At 41.1% G+C, this 22903-nt stretch overlaps 4 protein-coding genes across 6 annotated transcripts; 1 reads left to right on the top strand and 3 right to left on the bottom strand.

The window, feature by feature from the left end:
• Positions 1 to 511: 511 nt before the first annotated feature.
• On the bottom strand, positions 512 to 3238 carry LOC122416809 (cytochrome P450 4C1-like). The gene is made up of 6 exons (XM_043429854.1): positions 3149 to 3238; positions 1761 to 1884; positions 1490 to 1675; positions 1320 to 1389; positions 778 to 944; positions 512 to 675 (listed from the first exon to the last, which is right to left on the bottom strand). The coding sequence occupies exons 1-6, from the start codon at positions 3236 to 3238 to the stop codon at positions 512 to 514; spliced, it is 801 nt and encodes a 266-aa protein (XP_043285789.1).
• Positions 3239 to 3627: 389 nt separating this feature from the next.
• On the bottom strand, positions 3628 to 11088 carry LOC122416808 (uncharacterized). The gene is made up of 23 exons (XM_043429853.1): positions 10951 to 11088; positions 9997 to 10231; positions 9771 to 9877; positions 9535 to 9625; positions 9271 to 9456; positions 9139 to 9208; positions 8843 to 9033; positions 8656 to 8771; positions 8459 to 8527; positions 8160 to 8337; positions 7873 to 8052; positions 7535 to 7705; positions 6182 to 6382; positions 5829 to 5935; positions 5647 to 5737; positions 5317 to 5502; positions 5133 to 5202; positions 4870 to 5060; positions 4685 to 4785; positions 4528 to 4596; positions 4283 to 4460; positions 4019 to 4198; positions 3628 to 3921 (listed from the first exon to the last, which is right to left on the bottom strand). Exons 2-23 carry the CDS (start codon positions 10172 to 10174, stop codon positions 3758 to 3760), a joined length of 3075 nt encoding a protein of 1024 aa, XP_043285788.1. The 5' UTR covers positions 10175 to 10231; positions 10951 to 11088; the 3' UTR covers positions 3628 to 3757.
• An 832-nt stretch (positions 11089 to 11920) lies between these two features.
• Sugb (Sugar baby) lies at positions 11921 to 16345 on the top strand. The gene is made up of 7 exons (XM_043430102.1): positions 11921 to 12748; positions 13042 to 13394; positions 13491 to 13908; positions 14240 to 14433; positions 14588 to 15089; positions 15176 to 15343; positions 15507 to 16345. Exons 1-7 carry the CDS (start codon positions 12685 to 12687, stop codon positions 15575 to 15577), a joined length of 1770 nt encoding a protein of 589 aa, XP_043286037.1. The 5' UTR covers positions 11921 to 12684; the 3' UTR covers positions 15578 to 16345.
• A 202-nt stretch (positions 16346 to 16547) lies between these two features.
• On the bottom strand, positions 16548 to 22712 carry Tsc1 (tuberous sclerosis 1 protein hamartin). Of its 3 annotated transcripts, none has more exons than XM_043430099.1 (13): positions 22639 to 22712; positions 21786 to 22064; positions 21238 to 21503; positions 20939 to 21145; positions 20018 to 20566; positions 19540 to 19872; positions 19263 to 19445; positions 18737 to 19007; positions 18424 to 18650; positions 18202 to 18327; positions 17867 to 18103; positions 17686 to 17782; positions 16548 to 17497 (listed from the first exon to the last, which is right to left on the bottom strand). In XM_043430099.1, the coding sequence occupies exons 2-13, from the start codon at positions 21892 to 21894 to the stop codon at positions 17037 to 17039; spliced, it is 3066 nt and encodes a 1021-aa protein (XP_043286034.1). In that variant the 5' UTR covers positions 21895 to 22064; positions 22639 to 22712; the 3' UTR covers positions 16548 to 17036. The 3 variants fall into 3 exon arrangements, with proteins under 3 accessions (XP_043286034.1, XP_043286035.1, XP_043286036.1); XM_043430100.1 differs by lacking the exon at positions 22639 to 22712 and adding an exon at positions 22545 to 22635; XM_043430101.1 differs by lacking the exon at positions 22639 to 22712 and adding an exon at positions 22198 to 22517.
• Positions 22713 to 22903: the final 191 nt, after the last annotated feature.

Genomic DNA, 22903 nt, shown 5'->3' with positions numbered 1-22903 from the left:
ATCTTGACAATTGACTACTTGAGCCGGGTCAAGTGGCTCAGTGTTCCTTCGATTCGGGGGTCCCCTCCTCACATTGGATTTCATTGAATTCAAGTGGAAATAAATCATCCGGTCGTTCGAATATTTCAATGCTTTTTTGCACTGGGCTTTCCAGACACTGGCGTCTGAGGGATTCGGTGTCTCCGGGGCCTGGAAGTGTAATGGACTCTCTCGAAACATGGTTTTCTTTTGTTGTCGACCACTTTTTCAATTTGCTTCGTTTTTATTATGATCGATAATGTATATTCTGAGTGTGCAAAAACTCCGGAAATGTCAGTGTTGTTTTGACGAACCCGGTTTTTTTAAGGAAGGCAATAAAACACCGTTCGATCAGCTTTTTCACTCGACTCGAATCTCTTTTTGCTACTTTACGATTTTTTCTCGTGCTGGCTTGCACAACTGTCTAGCACTGATTATTTTTTTTTTTCGAGTCTCGTCGAGTTTGCCAAACTGAAAGATCGTGCGGGAGCAACTATCTTTTCTCGATCCTCAACCTCGGAGATGACGCAGGCTTCGGTATGAGTTCGGTTTTCAGTTTCATGCCTTCGATAGCCACAATTTCGTCTTTTATGAAGATGTAACGTCGCAAAACCGTTGCCAGTAGGACTTTGATGGCCATCGTGGCGTACTTGAATCCTGCAAAATGGTTCAACACATAAAATTCACGAGATCATTTATGGCAAGTACTTTTCACTTGTTTTTCATTGTTAACATTTTGTATAATTAAATTTTTCTCACCCAAACACATTCGAGGCCCAGCGCTGAAGGGCACGAAACTGTACGGATGACGTTTCGCCACTTGTTCCGGTAGGAAACGATCCGGATCAAATTTCAACGGATCCGGCCAATATTTTTCTGCGCGATGGAGCTTGAAGATAGACATAGCGACTGAACTGATCGATCTTCTAAAAAGTGATTTTCATCTCTCTGATTCATCGCTCCCAGAAATCATTTTTCGTACCTGAACAATCCTTCTCCTCCGGAACACGGAACACGCCCGATTCTCACTTTTGCATTTCGTTTTTGTCGAATTACGTCATTGCTCATCGCGTGCATGTGTTTTATTCAGTCGTTTTGCTCACGACACGATTTAGTGAAACTGAATATGAAATCTGAGTGCAGAAATATGTTGAACAGTCGCTGCCAGATGATACCGAAAGCTCTGAAAATCAACGTCGTTCCAGCACCGTCGTTAAATCCACGTTGATCGTCTTTACTGCAGTGAGATTTTTGACACGAAGACCCAAGGAATTTCAAGTCGGACATCAATTTTAATTTACCTTTCTGCTGACTGAACGCAACGACGCCCTTTTTCCGATTGAACATTGACCGTGGCCCCCATGAGAGTTTCTAATTGACAATAAAGATTATGGTTTCTCAAATTCTAATTTCAAGCTGAAAACGAGCTTCAGTTTTAGGTGATTTCGAATAAATTTTTTTTCATTCATACCACAAATGAAGTCGAGCGTGCACAGCCCAACATATTTGGAAACATCGAAATCTCCAGCTCCCAGCTCCTTGCTCATCTGCTCGCTCATGATTTCCGATCGTTTAGCAAATATTTCGACGAAGGAGGTCACTATTTTCGTGTTGAAAGTTGGAGCTGTGAGCTTTCGGCGATTTCGCCATTCCCCAGCTGTTAAAAGACAACATTTTTTGAAGAAATTTTCACCAATAAACACCGATAAGAATAATCAGTAAGGAGAGCGGTGCGGACTCACCTGGTGCCGTGAATAAACCGTGGCCGAGCCAAGGCTTCGCGAGTCGGTAAAGCGGATCCTTCTCAACGGTTTTTGGACTCATAAAAACGGTCTGAAAAACATTTTGCGTTGATCGAATGGCTTTCTGCACTCCCAAATTCAGTTTTTTCGAAATTATTCATCGTCCTCGTATACCTCAACTTGTTCCGGCTCGTAAACGAAGAAAAATAATCGATGGCCTAACCAGGCTCGAAACGGAGAAGGATAAGAGTCCAGCAGCTCAACGACGCGATTGAAAATATCTGCAATTCGTTAACTTACAAATGTTGGATCGAATAAAAACAAATTCAAACAACGGACCACCGGAAAAGGGGTTTTCAGACTCACCAATTGAATCGCCCATAAAATAATGAGCGTTGCCTACGAACGGAAGGGTCGGCGGACCCTGGAATTTGGCAGCTTTTCTATGTACATGGGTAATCTTCGATAGTGAAATAAAAGGAGCGCGACGACCGCACGGAACATCATGACGAGAAACAAAACTGCAGTGTAGAACCGATCATCTTGGTAGCTCCGAGCGAAGACGAAGCTGCTGCTGAGTCCTGGATCCAAATCCCAGCAGCTATGTTCGGACACGTACAGAAAAATTTTCTGTCAAGATCGCTCCTTTATAGGTCAGTTGACATTTTTTGTCAATCAGCTCCATAAACTGGTTTGCGTTCAAGTCGAGTCACTTCCTCAAAAACATTCGGACAAACCAAGAAAACCAAAAATTCTCGAATTCTAATCCGTCGAGATCCATTTTTTCTGCAAGCCGATAAAAACCTTCATTTTTGGAGGGGAAAGCCGGAACCGAAAGGGAGGAAATAAAGTAGAGAAACGCGAGTCACTCCTTTGCACGTATTGCTACGAGAAGCGAGCTCTGAAGTCGAGTTTTTACGAAATCGAGTTTCTACAGTTCGGTTTAAACGCGAAGAAAATTCCGGTTTTATGTCTCCGACAGCCAAAATACCGCGATCCCCCAAATCCGTTTAATTGTGAATCACAAACGGAGACTATTTTTTGCGGCACGCACCGCCGGCCATGCAGGACTACTTTAGTAAACATGCATATAAAAAAAAGAGCAAAAAACTGCCTGATTTTCAATTCCACAGTCCACCGCGAAACTACTTTTGTTATGTATCTGTAAACACGAGCCATTCATCGTTTCGTTTTGGAATTAACGATGGAAAAAAAGTCTTGACGATGTTGAATGATAAATATTCCATGATTATTCCGAGGAAGCTTGTGCGATCAATCTCGATCTTTCGACTGCTCCTTTTTGCTCTGGAGACGATTCGTTACGTTCGGAGTATTCCAGAGCTGCGAGTGAAAGCTCAGAGTCAAAGGTCAAAGTGAATTTCACTCACGAGTCGCGAATCACCCATGAAATGGTGAGCGTTCCCGATCAACGGCAGGAGGAACGATGGACCAGGAAACTTGGCAGCTTCTCGGTACATGTGTAATTTCCGGAAGTGGAGCAAGCAGATTATTTACAGGTGCAATTGCCGTGCGCAACTAATCACGAATTCGTACAAAACATTTTGGCTCGAAAGATCTCCAGTGCGGTAATTGAAACGTTTTTTCGTCAATTACCTCGCGAAAACTGGTTTGAATGATAATCAGGCCATTCTACTACTTTTTAAAAACACAATGATGCTCGACGAATAAATTTTTCGTCGGAACTTTAATTCATTACTGAAATCCATGCGATCGAACGGGCCCGAAAAGACGAATTTTTTCGTAAGAATCGATCGACGTACATTTCTGCGGTTGAAACTTTCCTTGGCAGTACTATCGAGAATTCATTGACGAAGGGGAGAATAGGAATGACAGAAAGCAGTCTCGATTAAGTTTAAAACGTTTATTAAATAATAACAATTGTACAATTACGCTGACCAAACATCCGCAATAAATAAACACCACTCGATCGTTTTGGTCGCCTCGACGACGACCGGCTTCTTTTTTCGATGGAACTTTTATCTTTTCTGGATTCTCAGCCTTATGGGGTCGACAGGCTTCAGGATGAATTCAGATTTGAGTTTGATGTCCTCGACGGCCGAAATTTTGTCGGTTATGAGAACGTAGCGACGCAGAACCGTGGCGACGAGGGTTTTCATGGCCATCATCGCGTACCTCAATCCTGCAAAGTTGTACAATCGTGGATTAGGAACGCAGACAAAAAAGAAGTCGAAAAGGGTCTTCGTAGTCGGACGACGACTCGTCGTTGCTTAACTCACCCACGCAATTTCGGGGTCCGGCACTGAACGGCACGTAACTGTACGGATGACGCTTCGCCACTTCTTCGGGTAAGAAACGATCCGGATCGAACTTCAAGGGATCCGGCCAGAGTTTTTCCCAACGATGAATTTTCAAGATGCCCATTATCACTGTGCTCCCCTTTGGCAGAGTGTGGTCGCCTGCGGTAAAAAAAAAAAAAAACAAAACGATCATCGAATCCATTCCCGTTGACGAATCAACCGAATTAACGTCGTTGGACCAACCGATGTCAAGATCTTCCTGGACCTCGCGCCCGATGATCGGTGCAACGGGGAAAAGCCTTAAAGTTTCTTTGATCACTCTCTCCAGGTAGATCATCCTGTGGAGGTCTTCGTTCTGTATCGGGCTGTTGCTCGAAACCTCGTCCCCGTAAATGTCGCAGAGCTCCTCGTACGCTTTTTGCTGGAGTTCAAAATTTTTCATTCATCCATTCACGTCGAATGAGACTGAGAAGCTTCGAATTACTCACTTGGATTTCGGGGTGATTCGCGAGCATGAGCAGGGCGAAAGTTACCACGGTCCCAGTGGTGTCGTTCGCCTGGAACACGAAGAAGGAAAATATCGTTTTTTGCTCTGTAAAACCATTCGTCGAATCTCGACGATGTTTTAGAAATTCAGGATTTTACCGCTATCAGCATCGTGTTGACTTCCGCTTTCACTTCCTTCTCGGTGAACTGGTCCGACAATTCCAACAAATGATCCAAAAAGGCCTTCCTCTTCGTCGATCCTATTTCGATGGAAGATCCTCAGTTCTGTTATTCAAGAATTTCGTCGAATTTCAATCGAATTGAAAGTTCAATTTTTGACGTACCCGAATATTCGCTTTCCAAAGGTTTTTCGATTCGTCCGCTCGCGTTTTTCTTCCGTTGTATCACGTCGTGGGTCACGCCGTGCAGATTCTTGATGCACTGTTTCTGGTCGCGGTGCAACTTGGTTAGACTGAATATGAGCTCGGAGTGCAGCCAAATGTTGCAAACTCGTTTCCAAATGATTTCGAAAGCTCTGAAAATAAAATGCGTTTTTTCTCCTTATTTTTGCCGGTCTCGCTCCCTCGAAATTGAACTTCTGATTCACCTGCTGGCAGAGTGGACGTAAACGTTGTCCTTCTCGACTTGAGCATAGGCCGTAACGCCCATCGCAGTTTCTACACAAAAAACAAGGTTTTTCTGTCTCCATGAACACGAAAGTTTATCGATATTCGTCGGCTACGAGTTCTCAGAGAAAGAGCTTCGAGCTTTTTTCATTTGTTTATTCGTACCACAGATAATGTCGAGTGTGCACAGAGTAACGTAGGCAAAAACGTTGAAATCGCCACCGCCCAATTCCTTGCTCATCTGTTCGACCATCACTTCCGATTGTCTAGCGAACACTTCGACAAAGGTTTCCAGGATTTTCACGTTGAATGTCGGTGCGATCAATTTCCGGTGGATTCGCCACTTGTCAGCTGTCGAATGAAAATCGGTCATTTTCCACTAACGTTTAATCATTAGTTTTAATAAACTAACAAAGAATATGAATTTTGAATGGAAAAAAGAACTTGGAATGAATATTCATGACGGCTGGAGAGGCAGGGGAAGGGGGAGCTCACCCGATGCCGTAAGAATGCCGTCCCCTAGCCAAGGACTTGCGAGCTGGTAAAGGGCTTCCCTCTCAATGGTTTTCGGGCTGAGAAGAACGCTCTAAAAATTTCGTTAGAATTATCTTGATTCTCGATAATTGTCAATTTTTCAATTCATTCAATAATTTTTATTTTTTCAAACAGTTTCGTACCTTAAGCTGCTCCGGTTCATAAATCACGGTGAATAGTCGAGGGCCCATCCAAATTTTGAAGGGCGAAGGGTAAGAGTTCGTCAGTCTAACCATGGTAGCCATCATATCTGGAATGAGCAGATTTATGCGTTAAAAGTTCAGCTGTCGAACGTCCTCGTATTTTTATGTGAAAGAGAATGGAGACACGGTGGCATTAATAATAGAACATTTGAGCGTGAAATTTCGAGAAGCAAAAAAATTGTTGAGAAAATGCAAAAAAAAGAAGGTTCGAGCGACGAAAATGTCAGTTGAAATAAATTCAGATGAAGCCAGGCTGACTGTCAAAATGGAGCGGTAAATAAACGATCACTCACTGATTGAATCGCCCATGAAATAATGAGCGTTCCCGATTAACGGAAGTGTCGGCGGACCCGGAAACTTGGCAGCCTTTTGGTACAAGGACCATTTCCGGTAGTAAAATAAAAGGGAAGCGACGATTCCACAAAAAATAAGAGTCAGAAACAAAGCAGCGGTGGAGCCAATCATCTCGTCAGGTCGCGTCGGAGCCGCGGACGCTCAGTTTCTGATGCAATTCTCAACTGTAATCGAACTCTTATAGAAAATTTGTTGCAAAACATCGCTCTTTTATACCTCCCATCAATGTGTCACTTTTTCGTGGCTCTTTTTTGTCAAGTGGCTCTCGATAAACTGGTTTAAATGAACATATTGATAGACTTATTTTTTTTGTCCAGAAGAATTCTCGGAAGAATGCTGATGCGACTTAGAATGGGTCAAAGAAAATTCATTTTTTTCCCTCCACACCTTTGTGTGCAAGTGGCTCGAAAAAAATGAACCTTCGAACTTGTGTTAGGAGGTGGCAATCGCGTTGAGAAAATGGTAATTCGTGTCTGGTAAAAGTCTGAATTTTCGAGTTGCTTGAACCGTTGTTTCTCTCTCTCTCTCTCTCTCATTTTTCAAAATTCCCCATTTTCGTAAGGCTTTTCGACTCTAAATATTACATTCGGGCGTAAAAAACTGCCAAAAGAGATGCACCAGCTCGTGGCTACCGAGATACACTCGGCCCCGTCCCCCTCCCTTTCCTCCCAATCGCGAATGCCATTTTTTTCAATATTTCTTGCAGCCTACGTTTATGGGCACCGGCTCCCAGAGCCTGAATGTATCATTGACTTTTTTCGAATCAAAGCTTTTTCTGCCATCGACAAACCACTTTTTTAGAGATCGCTCAGTTCTGTTCTCTTGGAAATTTTTCTGACGTTATTCGCAAGGGCAAAACCTCCGGAAATGTCACTCGTTTTTTCGACACAATCCAGTTTTTGTGGGGCAACCAAATGAGTCAGTGTTTTAACGCCGTCCAGGACTCTGCATATAAAAGAATACGATTTGCGGATTCAGGATTCAGACTCATTTTAGTTGAACGATTTATTCAACAATCATTTTTGTGCAATAACGGTTAGCAAACTTCTAAAATTGACGCTCCCGTGTGATCCGCCTCTCCGGTTCAGTCGTCAGTTTTGAGCTTCGAACAGCCACGATTCCGACTTCCACCAGGGAGCTGGAAACGAAACAGTGGCCAGCACTCGTGGCGAACTTTATTCCGGAAAAAGGTCACACGAGTCTGTCAGGAGCATCCGCTTCACTTTCATTTTTCTTCCCTGATATTGGTTTTTGTAATCTAAATTGTAAGAATTGTCTTTGGCTACTTTATCGAGGCTGCACCCTCCTGACGATTTTCAACTTCATCGGGGTGACGGGCTTCAAAACGATTTCTGCTTTCAGTTTAATGTCCTCGATAGCGACAGTTTCGTCTTTGGACATGGCGTAGCGACGCAAAACCGTGGCCACGAGAACCTTCACGGCCATTATCGCGTACTTGAATCCTGAAATTTGATTAAGCAAGGAAAAAATCTTCGGACGAATTTATAAGTGAGGGAACGATCGCCTTGAAGAGGAAATATTGAAAAAAACGTTTTGAAATAAGTAAGATCGTTGAATGTGTATTCCTCGCTGATGGATTCTCCATAAAAATGACGTGATCGTTTCTCACCTATACACATCCGGGGTCCAGCGCTGAAAGGCACGAAACTGTACGGATGACGTTTCGCAACTTCTTCAGGTAGGAAACGATCAGGATCGAATTTCAATGGATCCGGCCAGATTTTTTCACAACGGTGGACTTTCAAGAGAGCCAGAGCGATCGAGGTTCCTCTTGGGAGAGTGCGACCGTCTGGGGGAGACGAAAAAACACGTTTAGTAGAGCGGTGATAAAATACATTTTTCATAATTCTCCCGCGCTGCGTTTTCGGGCTCATGTTTTGGAAACTTTGGACTCACTCAGGTCAAGATCTTCTTGAATTTTACGGATAATGATCGGCGCGATGGGAAAGAGTCTCAAAGTCTCTTTTATAACTCTCTCCAAATAGACCATCCGAGCGAGGTCTTCGCTCTGAATCACTCTGTCGGACGCAACTTCGTCGCCGTAGATCTCGCAGAGCTCCTCGTACACTTTTTCCTGGAGAAATGATAATTTTCAGTATCTCGTCCCACCTCGAATCGACGCTCCTCAGTTGAGACGAGCTCGTTCTTCCGGGTCGTTAAACTGACACAAACTGTCTATACGCTTTGTCACTCACTTGAATCTCGGGATAGTTGGCGAGCATGAACAAAACGAAAGTGTTGGCCGTTGCCGTGGTGTCGATCCCCTGGAATTGTAAGAACGAAAAGCTTCCATTTAATCCCACAAAAATACCGATTCATCGATTTCATCAACGCTCCCAACGAATTTTCATGATCTTCGTTTTCGAGAAACTTAAATAATTCAATGCTTTACCGCTATCATCATCGTATTAACTTCGTCTCTGAGTTCCTTGTCCGTGAATTTGATGCCTTTGTCCGACAGCTCCATCAAGAGATCCAGAAAAACTTTTTTCGTCGAGAATCTTTCTTCTGGAAAATAATTGACAATTCCTCGCTCACCAGTCCCACAAATGTTGATTTTTCTGGCTCTCTTCGCTCACCTGAATATTCCTCGTCCAGACGAGCTCCGGCTTTCCCCATCGCGTTTCTCTTCCGTCGAATGACGTCCTCCGTCACCCCGTGCAAGTATTTTATACATTCGTTTTGTTCTCGATAACATTCTGTGAAACCGAACATGAAATCGGGGTGCAGAACGATGTTGAAAATTCGCCGCCAAAGGATTTCGAAAACTCTGAAATGCAGTTTTGTTTTCTCTCGTTAAATATTTTCTTTCCATTTTGGCACAGCTTTGGAGGAGAAGTCCTTAGAATTTTGTGATCGAGGGAGGTTTCTTCACCTTTTCGACGAATGGATGTATCTATGGTCTTTGTCCAACTGAGTTTGTGTCTTGATTCCCATAGCAGTTTCTGCAATGAAAAATCAAAGGATCGTGCTCAAAGATGGCAAGAGATTTTCGCGTCGTTCGTACCGCAGATAACGTCGATCGTGCACAGAGTAACGTATTCGAATACATCGAACTCTCCACCTCCCGATTCCTTGCCCATTTGCTGGCTCATTATTTCCGACTGTTTGGCAAATATCTCGACGAAAGATTCCAGTATTTTAATATTGAAGGTTGGAGCAATCAATTTTCGGTGGATTCGCCACTCCTCAGCTGTTCGAAAAAAACAATATTTCTGTCAAATTCGCCAAGTGAAGAAAGGAGCCAACGTCTCGCTGGAGAGGAACTCACTCGATGCCGTGAACAGGCCGCTCCCTAGCCAAGGCTTTGCGAACTGGTAGAGCGAATCCTTGTCGATGGTTTTTGCACTGAGAAAAACGCTCTGAAATATTTCGATCGAATTTTATGTCATTAGAAATGGTTTTTTAATATTTTTCTATTAATTTAATGTTCCCTCGATTTTATCATTAAATTCTGTGATTGGTTCAATTTTTTCTTCACTTTCGATCAAAATTTTGTTTTCTTACCTCCAATTGATCCGGTTCGTAGACCACGAAAAACAGTCGATGGCCCAGCCAAACTTTGAAGGGCGAGGGGTAAGAGTTCACCATCTTGACGATGTTGTTGAAAATACCTGAAATTTGTTTGAAAAACATTTTAATATTCAATGTGTGAAGAAGGACCGAAGAAAAAATGTGGATGCAACGTTGAAAAAATTGGGCGCATCCGAGGATGAAATAGCGTTGAACTCACTGCTCGAATCGCCCATGAAATAGTGAGCGTTTCCGATGAACGGAAGCGTCGGTGGGCCAGGAAAATTTTCAACTTTTCGGTAGAGAGATAGCTTCCGGTAGTGAAATAATGACAGTAGAGCGAGAACCGCCCAAAAAATCGGGGCAATAAGAAACAAAACTGCGGTAACCTCGATCATGCTGCTTGCTCACGCCGACACAATTCCCCACAACAATCGAATTCTGACAGAAAATATCTGCGAAAAGATCGCTCTTTTATACCTCCCTTTTCAATTTTTTGTCAAATCGCTCGATAAACTGGTTTAAACAAACATATTCCTCGACCTATTCACTTGATCAAAACAACTTCCAAAACAACCTTAAAAAATACATTCTTAACCAAAAGTTCTATAGCTCAAAATAATCGTAACGATCGAACGTGTCGGACAGAAACAGCTAGCGTTTCGTACAGCACTCTGCATGCTTCATTTTCAGTACACAACATTTGTCTGTCCACTAGATTCGTGACGAATCGAATAAACGATGAAAAAACATTGATTTTCATTTCTAAATGATCATAAAAACAGAGACACAAAGGAATTAATAAAAAGATACGAAAAAAGGTGCTCCATGTGTTTCCATGATTTCGATCGCACGATTATTCCATTTCCGTATTTGTTGCGACGAAAATATGGCACTTTCGACACTTTTCACTGTTTCATCACATTTCTAGATATTAAAAATATTCACAAGAGTTCACACTTTTGGCAGAGAGTGTATTCACGAGTTTAAACCGAATGAATCATTGTTATTGTCGTCTTATAGTTGCAAGAAGTTTTGACAGTCTTCATTCATTCAAAAACATATGCTGCAAAAAAGAACACGAAAAATACAAACTCGACAAAAGAATCATGAAAGTACGCCGGGGCGACACTTCTCACTCCGGAACAATGTCACAAAAGAATTTTGATATAACCTTGTAGTTTCCAAATTACGCTGCTAATTCAGTGGAATGGAGTGGCGACGGGAAGCAAAAGTGAAACGAATTGGGTGCTTCGTAATAACAAAAAGCATCTTCCAACCTCTTGAACAGAGAATATGCTTGGAATATTCGAGTCACGCCGTCTTTTCACGGCGATTGTTTTTTTCCGAAGTAATTGTACGACTGTACAGAACCATCAAATTTTTGTGGTCCTATAAAGACCGAAATTGAATGTCGGAAAATTTTCCGAACTACGTGTAGAGTGTAAACGATATGCAAAAATCGAACTGAGTTTGTCCGCTTGCTTCATATTGATTTGACGTTTGACGATGGTTCACGTGAGGTTTTGTTTTCGGATCGAGATTGTAAAATTAGAATAGTATTGGAAAGTATTCAGTTTCAGTAGATTATTTCGTCGAAGAGTCGTGTTTTTACGCGATGTCAGGCTGGTCGGGTTTGAGTGCGAAAACATCGGAAATAAAAAGCGTCGATTCTGGAGTACTAATCCGAGACGAGTGTTAGCTCTTCAAATTGGTTTTTAAAACTTTTCACATAGACTACCGTTCCTCGAAATATGGAAATATGAACTGTATAAAATTGGTCTCTAAATGTTTGATTATTTAAATCGTTTGTTTGATTTGATTATATTTTTCGACAACCGAAACAAAGAAGTAGCGTTGATAGCGTACGCGCCTCTGGATCAGTAGTGTCATCTTGCGTACAAAATCAACAGTTATAGTAAAACAAATACCTGATCGATTTCAACAAAGTTTATAAAATGGAGTGCGCGGAATAGAAATGACGAAATTTTATTTTATCGTTAGTGAATAACAAAAATGTCTGTATCGAAGACTTGGTGGAATAAAAAAAAAAAGTTATTGTAAACGGACTAAGATGGATATGGATTTTATTTCAATTGGTTATACTTTTTTTATTTCAAAGCAGTCTATTTGTTGTGAACTTTTGATCAATAAGCCATTTTCTAAATTTCGATCTAAATATTTCGACACGTATATATCGGGCTCGTTAATTAAGAGTTCGTAGAATCGCGTCCCATTTGAAACTCTCCCTAACGTTATGAAATACTTAAATATGTATATACATGTATGCATATAGACAATTAGTGAAGATACTCGTTACTCGTCCTCGTCACTTCGCAGCCAGCAACCAGCTGGGGCACATCGTGAGAGTGACAGCTTTGTCCAAAGTTCATTCAACATGAATTTTTTACACTCGAAAACGTTAAAAAAGTAGTTTCCAGTATTTAATTGACAAAAAAACATTGACAAAGGAAGGGAAACAGAGTCTTAGGACATTTATAAATTTCAATAACATTTTATATCGACTTTATATCGATTTCGTAAAAAAACATAAGAAAATATATTTGTTGCATTCGCGACACAAAATCCTACTTGCATTACTGTTCTTGAAAATAAGTGACTCACACGCAGGGGGCGGTTTCGTGCGATACCTATTATAAACAAAAAGAACTTTGATCCAGTTGTCAATGAAAATGTTGAAGGATTAACTTTTTCATGTTCTCATATACCGTTCTGATGATCTCTTATCGTAAAACATTGTTGAGAACAAAGGTCGTGATCTACGGGTGCTTCTTATCACGTTGAAAAAGCTAATAAAAAAAAGTAAATAGGCCAATAGACGAAACCGACGGCACCGACGAGTTGAACGGAGTAGAGGTTCGGGAATTGTGAAAATCTTAAGAACATCATGCTGGAAAACGTTAATAAGGAATTAGTGCCGATCAAGGCGCACTATTTTCTTTTCAATGCAGGTAAGACTGAAAATTCATTCCGATTCTATAAATCTTTCAAAAAATTTAATAATCGTCGGAAGAATCGATAATGGTAGTCGGGTCAAAACTGATTACTTTCGGGATTGTTCGGAATAAAGATTGTCTCACTTGTCAAAAAAATCAATGAAACTCGGACGAAAAAGTACCTGGTTGAAAAGACATGATTGAAATAATCAAGAAATATAGAAATGGTACAAAATTGTTTTAATCAGCGTTTATTGATCAAACGATCTCGTGATTGAGGAAAAATATGTTTTTTTTGTTTCCAACAGCAACTGGACCAATTGTACCTTTTTTACCCACCATAGCGAAACAACTAGGATTCTCTGGTTTTCTAGTTGGAGGAATTTATACAATTTTGCCAATTTCTGGCCTCATAGCCAAACCGCTGTTCGGCGGTCTGGCTGACAAATACAGACTGCACAAAATGTTTTTTCTCATATTCCAAGCAATACTCGCTGTAGGATTTTTTCTCATTTACTTCATTCCAAAAATACACGTTGCTGCACCGGTGCACTTGGCTTGCCACGATGCCACATTTATGGAAGTCTGTTCACCAAATGGATTTTCTGAGAAACTCCTACGAGCTGTTGTCACTCCCAATGCAACAAATTCCAAGTGCCACGTGAGTTTGTTTTTATGGCCCAAAAGAGAGAAAACATAAAAGTCAATATTTTCTCCACCCTGAAAATTGACATTCTTTTATTTTTCAAAAATGCAGTTGAGCTGTAACGCAACATCATCAATTTACAAAGAACTGTGTTCCGGTTGGCAAGCGATACAGTACTGTGGCTTAGTCAACACAAATGTTTCACCAGACACAAGATTTGACTTTGATACAGAGTTCAGTATGGACCAAGATTTAACAGTAGGAAAGTGCGTTGATATTCGTCTGAGGAATGTGACATTTGCCGATGGGATACCACACATACCTGTGTGCGATACCACAATACGTGCATCGTGCATAGCAGAGTGCTTTGAAGTATCAGCACTGAAAAAAATGTTGCAAGAAGTTAACGGAGACTCGTCGATGACTTCGGCCTATCAGTTCCACTTGTTTTTGTGGGCTGCCATTGTGTCCTGGGTTGGGATGGCCATTGTTGTTAGCATTGCTGATGCTATTTGCTTTGATCTTCTTGGTAAGAAAAAAAAACGTATCTAATGGCTGGTCATTGCAAAAATATAAGAAATTCAAATTCTTACGAATTTATTACTGGAGATCTTTCAAAAGTTGAAAAAAAAAACGATTTTTCACAGAACGTTACGGTATTTTTGTAGAAATAGAAACTAATTTTTATGAATTTATGATTTTTTGGGAATTTATTAAAACTCAATTCCACTTTTATTAGCTCTATTAAATCAAGTGCAAATGAATTTTGTGTGAAAGATAAAAAAATTAATCCTGATTTATCACCTCACGTGATTACTCCAATAGCCTAACAATCTTTTTTCTCTGCAATCTTCTTCCAGGTGATGAACGTCGTAAAGAGTATGGAAAGCAAAAAATGTGGGGTAGCATAGGATTTGGTATATTCGGAATAAGCGCCGGTTATCTCGTCGACGTTCTCAGCCATGGATCCATCGAGAAAGATTATACCTCCATTTTTTATATTATGCTGATTGCCATGATATTTGATATGATCGTATCTGCGACGTTGAAGAAGGTTGGAGCTTTGACATAGCAATGTTTCATGAGAAAAATAATATATTGGTCGAATTTTAAAGGAATTAATCGTTGGTTCCCGAACATTTCAAAACGAAAATTCAAGCCCCTTATCGACTCCCCGTTTTCTTGATATTATTTCTACGTCATTTCAGGTTGGAACGAACGAGTGTTGGCAAAACGAATTATCGGTATTTTGGGAATTGGGTTCAGTGGCGAGAGAAGGCAGAGTTTTGGTCTTTGTTTTTTGGTGCATCGGTGCTGGAATGTGCACCGGTGTAGTATGGAATTTCTTATTCTGGTACACGGAAGATTTGGCAACAGGAGGGGAAGCTACTTGGCTCAAAACCCTCCAAGGACTAATGACCGGTGTGCAATGTTTTCTGGGAGAATTACCCTTCAACTTTATCTCCGGAAGGGTTTTGAAAAAACTTGGACACATAAACGTGATGAGTCTCGTTTTGCTGATCTATGCGGTGAGATTCATGGCTTATAGTCTCGTGACAAGGGCGTGGGTCATTCTCATTGTAGAGCTACTCCATGGCCCTACGCTTGGACTTTGTTGGCCTACCATGGTCTCGTACGGCGATAAAGTCGCGCCTTCCGGCACAAGAGCGACGATCCAGGGCTTCGTTGGCGGTATTTTTGAAGGCATTGGTTAGTACTTTTGTTTTTCTAATTAATATCGAGATATTTGCAAGAAGGAATTTTTCATGAAACTTTTTCGATGTTTTTCCTTGCAGGTGTCGCTTGTGGAAGTTTATTGTGCGGTAAATTGATGGATAGTTACGGCGGAGTAATAACATTTCGGATTTTCTCTGCTGGTGCTCTCGTATGGTTGAGCATTTATTGGATTTTACAATTATTGCTTCGGAAAGCAAAAGCATATCCGATTCATCAAGGTCACAATCGTAAGGATCCTCCTCTTAAGCATGCCAAATGACCAAAAGATGAATTATATAGCAGAAATATAAATCAGTATTAAAGGAAAAAAATATAGATGAATTTTAAACTTTCCATAGGAAACATAAAAGTTACTCACCTCGTCCCTCGTCACTTTCATTGATTTTTCAGATTTAGCGAGTTACGCAACACCGAGCGATGCGATTCTCATGACGATGAGCCAGGAGCTTCAAACTTATTGAAATAGATTGAACCTGGAGGTCAACGCGACACTTAATTCTTCGATGTTTATATATTCTCGCTCTCTCTTTTTTTTGTTGTTGTTTTAATCAATCACACAATTGTGACTCCGATCATGGCGATGGATGTTGGAATCTCCCGTTCGAAATGGAATATTTTGTTCTTTTTTTTCGCTGGGATTGTTTTTTTCGTACTTAAACTTTCGGGTTTTATAATTTAATGATCGTTTTTCCGGTGAATTGCGGTGATATGCTAGATTTTTAAACAAATTGTAAGAAAAATAACTGATTTTATATTTCTGAGAGAATTTCTAATTAATTTTAAAATTGGGACAAGTTAGTCAAAAATTCGTGGAGGGTTCCAATTTCTCAGTGAATTTTGGTGTATTCTTTACAATCAAAGCGAATGAAACATCGAATTAGGTTTTTAATTTTGAAAAGGTTGATGCATCTATTGCAGCCCAATCCTTTCAATCGAGTCGACTCGATTCCCCCCTACACATAGAATCAATTAACGAAACGAAATGCTCGTGGAATCGATCGAACGCACGACTCATGACTAAAGGCATTCCTATTTCTCATTTTCCTTCCTTTTTTTTATCCACTGTGTGCGAAACATAAAAATTTCCTGAGTGTGTGTGATACGTCGAATAGTAAACTTAGATGCTCAGTATTAAACGGCGATTATAAATTGTAATGAAACTGTACACGTTAATTGTAACCTTAATTGTTGTTATACGCAACAAATAAATTCGATTTTGTACACTTCGAGATAGCCTCGAGTCGAAAGTGGAATTGAGAATGCTGTGCAAAGTTTCATCGTTGGATCGTAAGGAAGTTAAACGTTCTTTTTTCCGATAAAAATAATAAAATTCGTTGGTTTCCAACGATGCAAACTTAAAAACGTAGAAAGTGAGGAGTGATGAAATGGGTTGAGAGTTTGACCGGCGACAGAAACTGAAAGCCGGTTATGTACAATTTCTGACAAAATATTGAATGTTTTTTTTTTGCTGTTTTTATTCATCAGATAGAATTTCGTCGTGAGGAAGCTTCGTAAGCCGTGGATGTCGTTAACTGTATACGGCGAGTGACGAAGAAGAAATAGCCTTGTTGAGAGATCGAAGCGGCGTTTCAAGAAGAACAAAAAAATCCTCGAGTTATATTTTGTCGTCGTATTTTCGCTGGATCTTTTTCAATGGCGTTAAATTTGTTATGTATTATCTTGTGAGTTGGTTTCTTTAATTCACGAATTCATGATTATTCTCTAGTTCGATTAGAAGCTACTAAATAATAACTTTTCTCCCGTTGGCGCTGATCTCGATCGTGACGAGAGAGCTTCACTTTTGATAGACTCGTCAGCGAAGATTGGGGACGCGGCACGAAAGGCCTGATCAATGTACAATTAAATTCTTTTGTTTTTTTTCTTATTTTAAATTTCTTTCTTTTTATTATTTATTTTGGATTATTCACGTCTCGAGCGCGACGGAGTCGTCGCTTGACTCGATGAGGACGGTGCGGGCTCGACGATCGCCTGTAAATTGGGAATTTCACCAGCCGAATCGCAGCAATCGCTCATTATACCAGCCCCGGAATGAAACGCGAGACTTCCCTCGCTCGACGATGCCAGACTTCCGGATAGCGGTGGCGAACGCTCTTTCGGTGATGCCGATGACGTTGCTACCTCGAGATATCCGTGCAACTCCAATATTCGTCCCTCGAGCAATAAATTTATTTCAACTTGCGCCCTGTACTTTGATTCCACTGCACTCAACTCTGATTCATGGCGCTCTTTCGCCTCTTGCAATATCCGTTGTTGGTCCAGCAGTTGAGCCTCCTTTCGTGCTTCACGACTTTCCAACTCTACTAAACGAGCCCTCAAAGCCTCGATCAGAGAAGCCCGCGAGTCCAACTGACGTCGCATGTCTGGCAAAATGAAAACTCTTTAGTCTTTCTAGCCTCGAAAACAATCAAATGCACATGCAAATTGTGCCGAAAATTCTCGGTTCTCTCGATATATTCTCATAGGTCAATAACGAACTTCAGCATTCGATAATAGAGATTAAAATACTGTCGGAAACAGGGAGAAAAAGCTAAAAAAAATTGATACTAACTGGACAATTCTTCACTGTAGGCTCGTTGTATGAGTGTAGCTTCCTGCTTGGCCATCGGAATAGGCCCGATCATTTTTTCTTGAAGTCTCGTTTGCGCCTGTGATGCGATAAAGATAATTAGTGTCAAATTTGAGGTTTTTTAAAATTCTAATTAAACACATCGTGTCATGTTTAGTCCCACCTCGCCCAGAAGGAGAAATCTCTTTTGCACGTTATCGAGAACACGTTTCAATTCCTCGGCACGACTCGCAGCTCGGAGAGCACCCTTGAGTTGATGAGCGGCGTCGAAAAAAGCCGCTTCCGCTGCACGAGTTCTTTGCTCATATTCCGTGACCTTTTTCTTCTCGTTTTTTAATTCCAACTCTAAACTTTCCATACGACCTCGGTGGGTTCGATTGTGTTGCTGTTCTTCCACGCACTGTTGCCAAAAATTCATATTTTTCATTAAATTTCTGTGTTTTTTCGGAAAATTGGCGAATGCTTATCACTAAAGATTTTATTTAAGAAAAAAGTTACCTTTGATTGCCAATGGCGTAAAGCTTCAGTGTACGTTTCTTCGGCAAGTCGAGCTTCCTTCTTGCTGCGGTCCAATTCGTTTCGCAAGCTCTCTAACTCTTTTTCCGCGATTCGCAGTCGATCGGTCTATATCAAGATGAAATTCGATTGCTTATTAATTTTTTCCCAAAAATCGAGTATATTGTTGTCTTTTTTTTATTACTGGAGTAAATGATTGGTTACCAGAGCTGAATTGTGTTCTTCGAGAGCTCTCGAGTCCCTTAATTTTCCCAACAGTCTCCGATTGCGTTCGGCGTGGACTTCCCTACGTTGACGTTCAAATTGCAATTGCATATGCAGAAGCTGCAATTGTTGGTTCGCGGAATCAGCGTCGATCGCAAGATCGTCCGTTGCTTCCTCATTCGTGTCATCGTCCAGACCTTTTTTTCGCGGCTTTGGTCGTGACTTTTCTGCAAAACATTTTTCAAACTCAGATCCAACATTTTGTTTTACTTCGAACAAATGATTTTTCAAAGGCAAACTCCAGTCTGCTTACCGCCATTCGAAGAGCTACCGAAACGCGCACATGCCTCGACGTAACGATCGAGCATCGAACTTGGCGACAGCCTTGAATCGGAATTCTGTCTGAGAGGGTGATGTTGTTCGTTGTTTCGTTGCGATAATATACCAACGAGTAAATGCTCGTAAGGTATAACAGGACACGTTTGCGTGCCGGTTTCCTCCGTACGTTTTGATCCTGTCTTGTCAATCACGTTTTCCATCGCTTTTTGAATTTTTATACCGGGACACGACTTGGCTCTACGGATCTGTGCACAAATTCGGAAAGAAAATCCAGTGAAAATGAATATTAAAGAAACAATTTTGGGAAAAAGTTCTTTCCCATTGGTTCGGATTTGATTAATTTTGGATCGACTTTCGAAGCACAATTCGGTTTCGTGTTAAGAGACGAAGAGTCAGGCGATAACAACCGACTTGTTCAATTTCTAATGCTTTCAATTTTCAAATAGTTTTGCTCGAAGATTCATTAATATTTAAAGTTTGCAAGAAAACCGATAAAATACCTTGTACAGAGGCAAAATAGTTGCGCATGACCTCGATGGTTGACATTGGGAATGAAAACGAAGCCGCTGAACTTTACGCGAGAGAACTGCTCGAGCACCCCTCGCATTCTCCTCGTTGTAACTTTCCATTTGTTTCTCAACGTAACTCTCCAAATTACCATGCGAACTAACAATTTCCAGAACCTGAACGAAAACAAGATATAATCAGTGAAGATACGAAAATCAAATTGAAAAAAAGGATTGCCAAATGGCGAGGGGGATGGGCGAAGTTTCGTACTTCTTGATCCTCGTTCCAAGAATCATTTTTTCCATTTTGATTCAGACTCGTTTCCAATATTTTTGCTACACCCTCGACGTTATTAAAAGAAGGCCTTTGTGACTGTTGAAGGATGTTTTGTCTGTCGGCAACGAGCTTGCCAATTTTTTGAGAAAGTATGTTACTGTCGCCGCCACCAATTCCTGGCGTCGTGAATGCCGAGCCTGACGAATTGAACGGCGTAGGTGTCGATGGCCGAGAAGTCCCTGAAAGAGCACCGTTCCCCAGAGCACTCAGAGCTCGCACTGCTGACGAGCCTACCGGAGGTTGCCTCGTTAAGCCCTGTCGCATATCCTGTTTATAATAAATCAATCAAGTTTGAAACAATATCGAAGTTCGAAACGATTGGAAAATTGGCTGTTCAAAACATCGGAACATAAATTTAAAAAAGTCGTGCCTTTTATGACGAAGCAGAAAATAAAAAACAACGGTGATTTACCTTAACCGGAGTAGTTTCAGGCGTTGCTTCGACGGCTGCTTCGGGTGGAGAAGAGTTGCTTCGATTATTATTGGGAGTGGATGGTGCGGAGCGTTGTTCGTGAGTGGGTGCTTGTAAAGGTGGTGGACTGTGAGGTGGAACGGACATGCTGGGCGACCAGAAAGTGTCTTCCTCTCCGTTGCTCATTCCGGTGACCGACAAGCCAACAGAGCCAGTGACAGGTGTATAAGTGCAAGGATTATCCAAAATGGGTGTCGCTCGAGGATTACTCGGTCCTAGAACTTCCTCGCGGGTCCGATCGACAGCGAAACGTCCGCACTCTGCAACGACGTCGTGATGTTCCATTTTCTTCCATCTTGCTGCGTTAGTCTCTTGATCTTTGGAAGCGGTGACTAGCAGCGGATGCATTCGCACTGACTCGAGCATCGGCCTTATCGTATGTGTGAAAGTTGCTAACTGATCACGTTGAGTGTACTGGAGTCTCAGGTATGCGATAAAATTGCAAGGATAAAGAGCGTACAATCTGTGAAAAAGGCTGTACAAGCCGACCTGTCAAAATTAATATATAAAATTATTATTCATAAAGAATATTCATCGTTAGAAATTAAATTCTGATCAAACGAATAGAAAATCGATTCATTTTGGAGAATTAAATCGATGACGGGTGCCGAGAGATTTTTTTTTAAGTAAGGAATTGTTTGCAGTAAGCTCGAAGCCCTTGAGCAATGCAAAGCTTAGAAAATAAGTTACGAAACATTATTTCGTCATTTGTCATCAATAAATGAATCTCCTCGTCACAAATATTCTCTTCATCAAATTCGATAATAAATGCTTCAATTCCGCTGTACGGTTATTGTAATCGCATGAAAATTATTGACTTGACAATTATTTTTAATCGAAATTAATTGATTTTGTTTGTACCTGCAAGTGTAAGAGGTAGAGTTGGTCCATATTGTTGGAGTTTGACGATGTGGCGAGGCTGGACGATTGATAATGATGATAAGATGCTAGTCGACCAAAAACCTCGAAAATTTCGTGAATGTGAGGACCCAACGCTGCCGGTAGCATCGGCAAAAGCGTTACGAGTAAAAGAAGTGCGCTCATAAGTGACAACGTGTCGCCCTCGCCCTTTGGAACAAAAACGTATATTCTCTCATTCATACCGTCACCACTTTTCTGGTTAATTTTCTTTCCGCTCCTACATCGTTGAGATCGTTTACCTTGAGTAATTTGAGCAATTCTTTAAAAAGCCCGTGATTCGCGAGCTTGTGAAGCCAAGTTGGTTGTCGTCGCGCCACATGACCGAGCAACGTGAGTGCCTGTACTCTCGATCCATGACCACCCGACTTGGAAAGAGTCTCGGCTAAACGGTCGAGGAGATGTTTATCGTGTGGTTCTCTCACTCCAGATAACACTTCTATAGCCCTTAAGGAATTCGTTGAGAGATAATAATCGAATAATCCATTGACCAGCCAGTTGTCTTTAGCTGTAAGCAATCACATTGTTTAAAATTTCTTACTCCAAACTCATGAGTTAACTTGAAAAAAAAATTTTCTGGGATCTTCATGGACTATGACAATTGTATATATTTTGGTGTCAGAAAAATGCAAATCAAAGAGTATTTCAAGAGCTTTTGCAATTGTTTTTCACTAGATTTAAAATAGCGAATCAGTTGAAAATTTGAAATAATGCGTTTAGAGTTAACAATTTGATTAGAAGCTAGTGAAACGAGTGTCATGTTTCTTAATAAAAAATCATTAAAACTCACTGGATAAGAAGTGTTCATGAAAGACTTTCTTGATCTCCTCAACGTCAGAGAGTTTGTTAGACTCGAGGAGGTGAAAGAGATCGGCAACTCCTGCACTGCTGTTACTCATGCCGACTCGATGAAAGCGTCTTGACGCTTTGTTATTAGTTGTTCTATCTCCTCTCCTCACACCACCGCAGTTGGGATTTTATCGGAAGAGACTTCCGCTTGTTCAGCAGCCATCGAATGATCTTCATTCAAGATCGAACCAGATTTTTGAGGACAAGGGACTCGGCGACACTGATTATAAAAAAACGACAAGAAATTTAAGAGGGAATTTAATGTGGTTGAGGTATGAAAAAAATTCGAATAGAGTACGGAAAAACGATAAATTTTTCCAATCGAATTGACTACAGAATTTGTAAAAACGAACTGTATTGTGAGAGAGTTGGTAGAAGAATTGGAGGAAAAAAGTGGTTTTAGAGGGTCGCGACGAGGAGCAATTCAATCGACAGTCGAAAATGTAACGGTTCGGCTGTCAGTTAGAAATTCGTGTACCGCATTAAGGTAGGGGGGGGGGGGGGCAACGAAATAAAAAAAAAAATAAGAAATTGTCGGTCGAACGTGTGCGACGAAGTTTCACGAGAATTCCTCTGTATGTTTCTGCGTGTGTGTAGGTTTAAATACGTTCGAGGATGTATTTGTGCGGTCGTCACACACGACGAAGAGGATAACCCGGTGCGAGAGAACCTCCGACGAGGAGATGATCTCTTATCTCACCCCGTACGAGCTCCCCTCCACTCTTATCACTTGATATTCTTCGACGTCAATTCATTTATACGGACATTTATTCTTGTACTCGTTTCCAACTTACCCGAGGTTCATCGAGTATCTCTCGGTCTCGGGCACTCGGGTGGCGATAGACTTCCTCGGGGTCTATCATGTTCCTTAATTTTCTACTTGTGGCGCTGACACGAGCCGCCATTTTTAAATGGACCGGCGCGAAAGTTTTAAAACTCGTTTTTGAATTATTTCGCGATTCGAAATATCCAAAGGAAATTCATTCACGTCATTCGATGCATGAAATTCTATTATTCCACGAGGAAAATATTTTCAAGTTTTATCATTTCAAAAGCATT

This window comes from Venturia canescens, chromosome 10 (genome assembly GCF_019457755.1).
Source record: "Venturia canescens isolate UGA chromosome 10, ASM1945775v1, whole genome shotgun sequence".
Lineage (NCBI taxonomy): Eukaryota > Metazoa > Arthropoda > Insecta > Hymenoptera > Ichneumonidae > Venturia > Venturia canescens.
The sequence above is the reverse complement of the archived record's forward strand: the minus strand, read 5'-3'. Positions and strand labels throughout refer to the sequence as shown.

What these genes read in the sequence shown, in the direction of transcription:
- LOC122416808 (XM_043429853.1), bottom strand. Translation starts at nt 10,174, where the DNA reads ATGATCGAGGTTACCGCAGTTTTGTTTCTTATTGCCCCGATTTTTTGG. An exon ending in ACGAACCGGATCAATTGGAG is followed by an intron (nt 9,626 to 9,770) that starts GTAAGAAAACAA and finishes GAAATATTTCAG; the next exon opens with AGCGTTTTTCTCAGTGCAAA. An exon ending in TGGACCCCGGATGTGTATAG is followed by an intron (nt 7,706 to 7,872) that starts GTGAGAAACGAT and finishes ATCAAATTTCAG; the next exon opens with GATTCAAGTACGCGATAATG.
- LOC122416809 (XM_043429854.1), bottom strand. Translation starts at nt 3,238, where the DNA reads ATGTACCGAGAAGCTGCCAAGTTTCCTGGTCCATCGTTCCTCCTGCCG. An exon ending in CGGTTTATTCACGGCACCAG is followed by an intron (nt 1,676 to 1,760) that starts GTGAGTCCGCAC and finishes GTCTTTTAACAG; the next exon opens with CTGGGGAATGGCGAAATCGC. An exon ending in TGGGCCTCGAATGTGTTTGG is followed by an intron (nt 676 to 777) that starts GTGAGAAAAATT and finishes ACCATTTTGCAG; the next exon opens with GATTCAAGTACGCCACGATG.
- Sugb (XM_043430102.1), top strand. Translation starts at nt 12,685, where the DNA reads ATGCTGGAAAACGTTAATAAGGAATTAGTGCCGATCAAGGCGCACTAT. An exon ending in TATTTGCTTTGATCTTCTTG is followed by an intron (nt 13,909 to 14,239) that starts GTAAGAAAAAAA and finishes ATCTTCTTCCAG; the next exon opens with GTGATGAACGTCGTAAAGAG. An exon ending in CGGTATTTTTGAAGGCATTG is followed by an intron (nt 15,090 to 15,175) that starts GTTAGTACTTTT and finishes TTTTCCTTGCAG; the next exon opens with GTGTCGCTTGTGGAAGTTTA.
- Tsc1 (XM_043430099.1), bottom strand. Translation starts at nt 21,894, where the DNA reads ATGAGTAACAGCAGTGCAGGAGTTGCCGATCTCTTTCACCTCCTCGAG. An exon ending in AAGAACACAATTCAGCTCTG is followed by an intron (nt 18,328 to 18,423) that starts GTAACCAATCAT and finishes ATCTTGATATAG; the next exon opens with ACCGATCGACTGCGAATCGC. An exon ending in CTACAGTGAAGAATTGTCCA is followed by an intron (nt 17,498 to 17,685) that starts GTTAGTATCAAT and finishes TCATTTTGCCAG; the next exon opens with ACATGCGACGTCAGTTGGAC.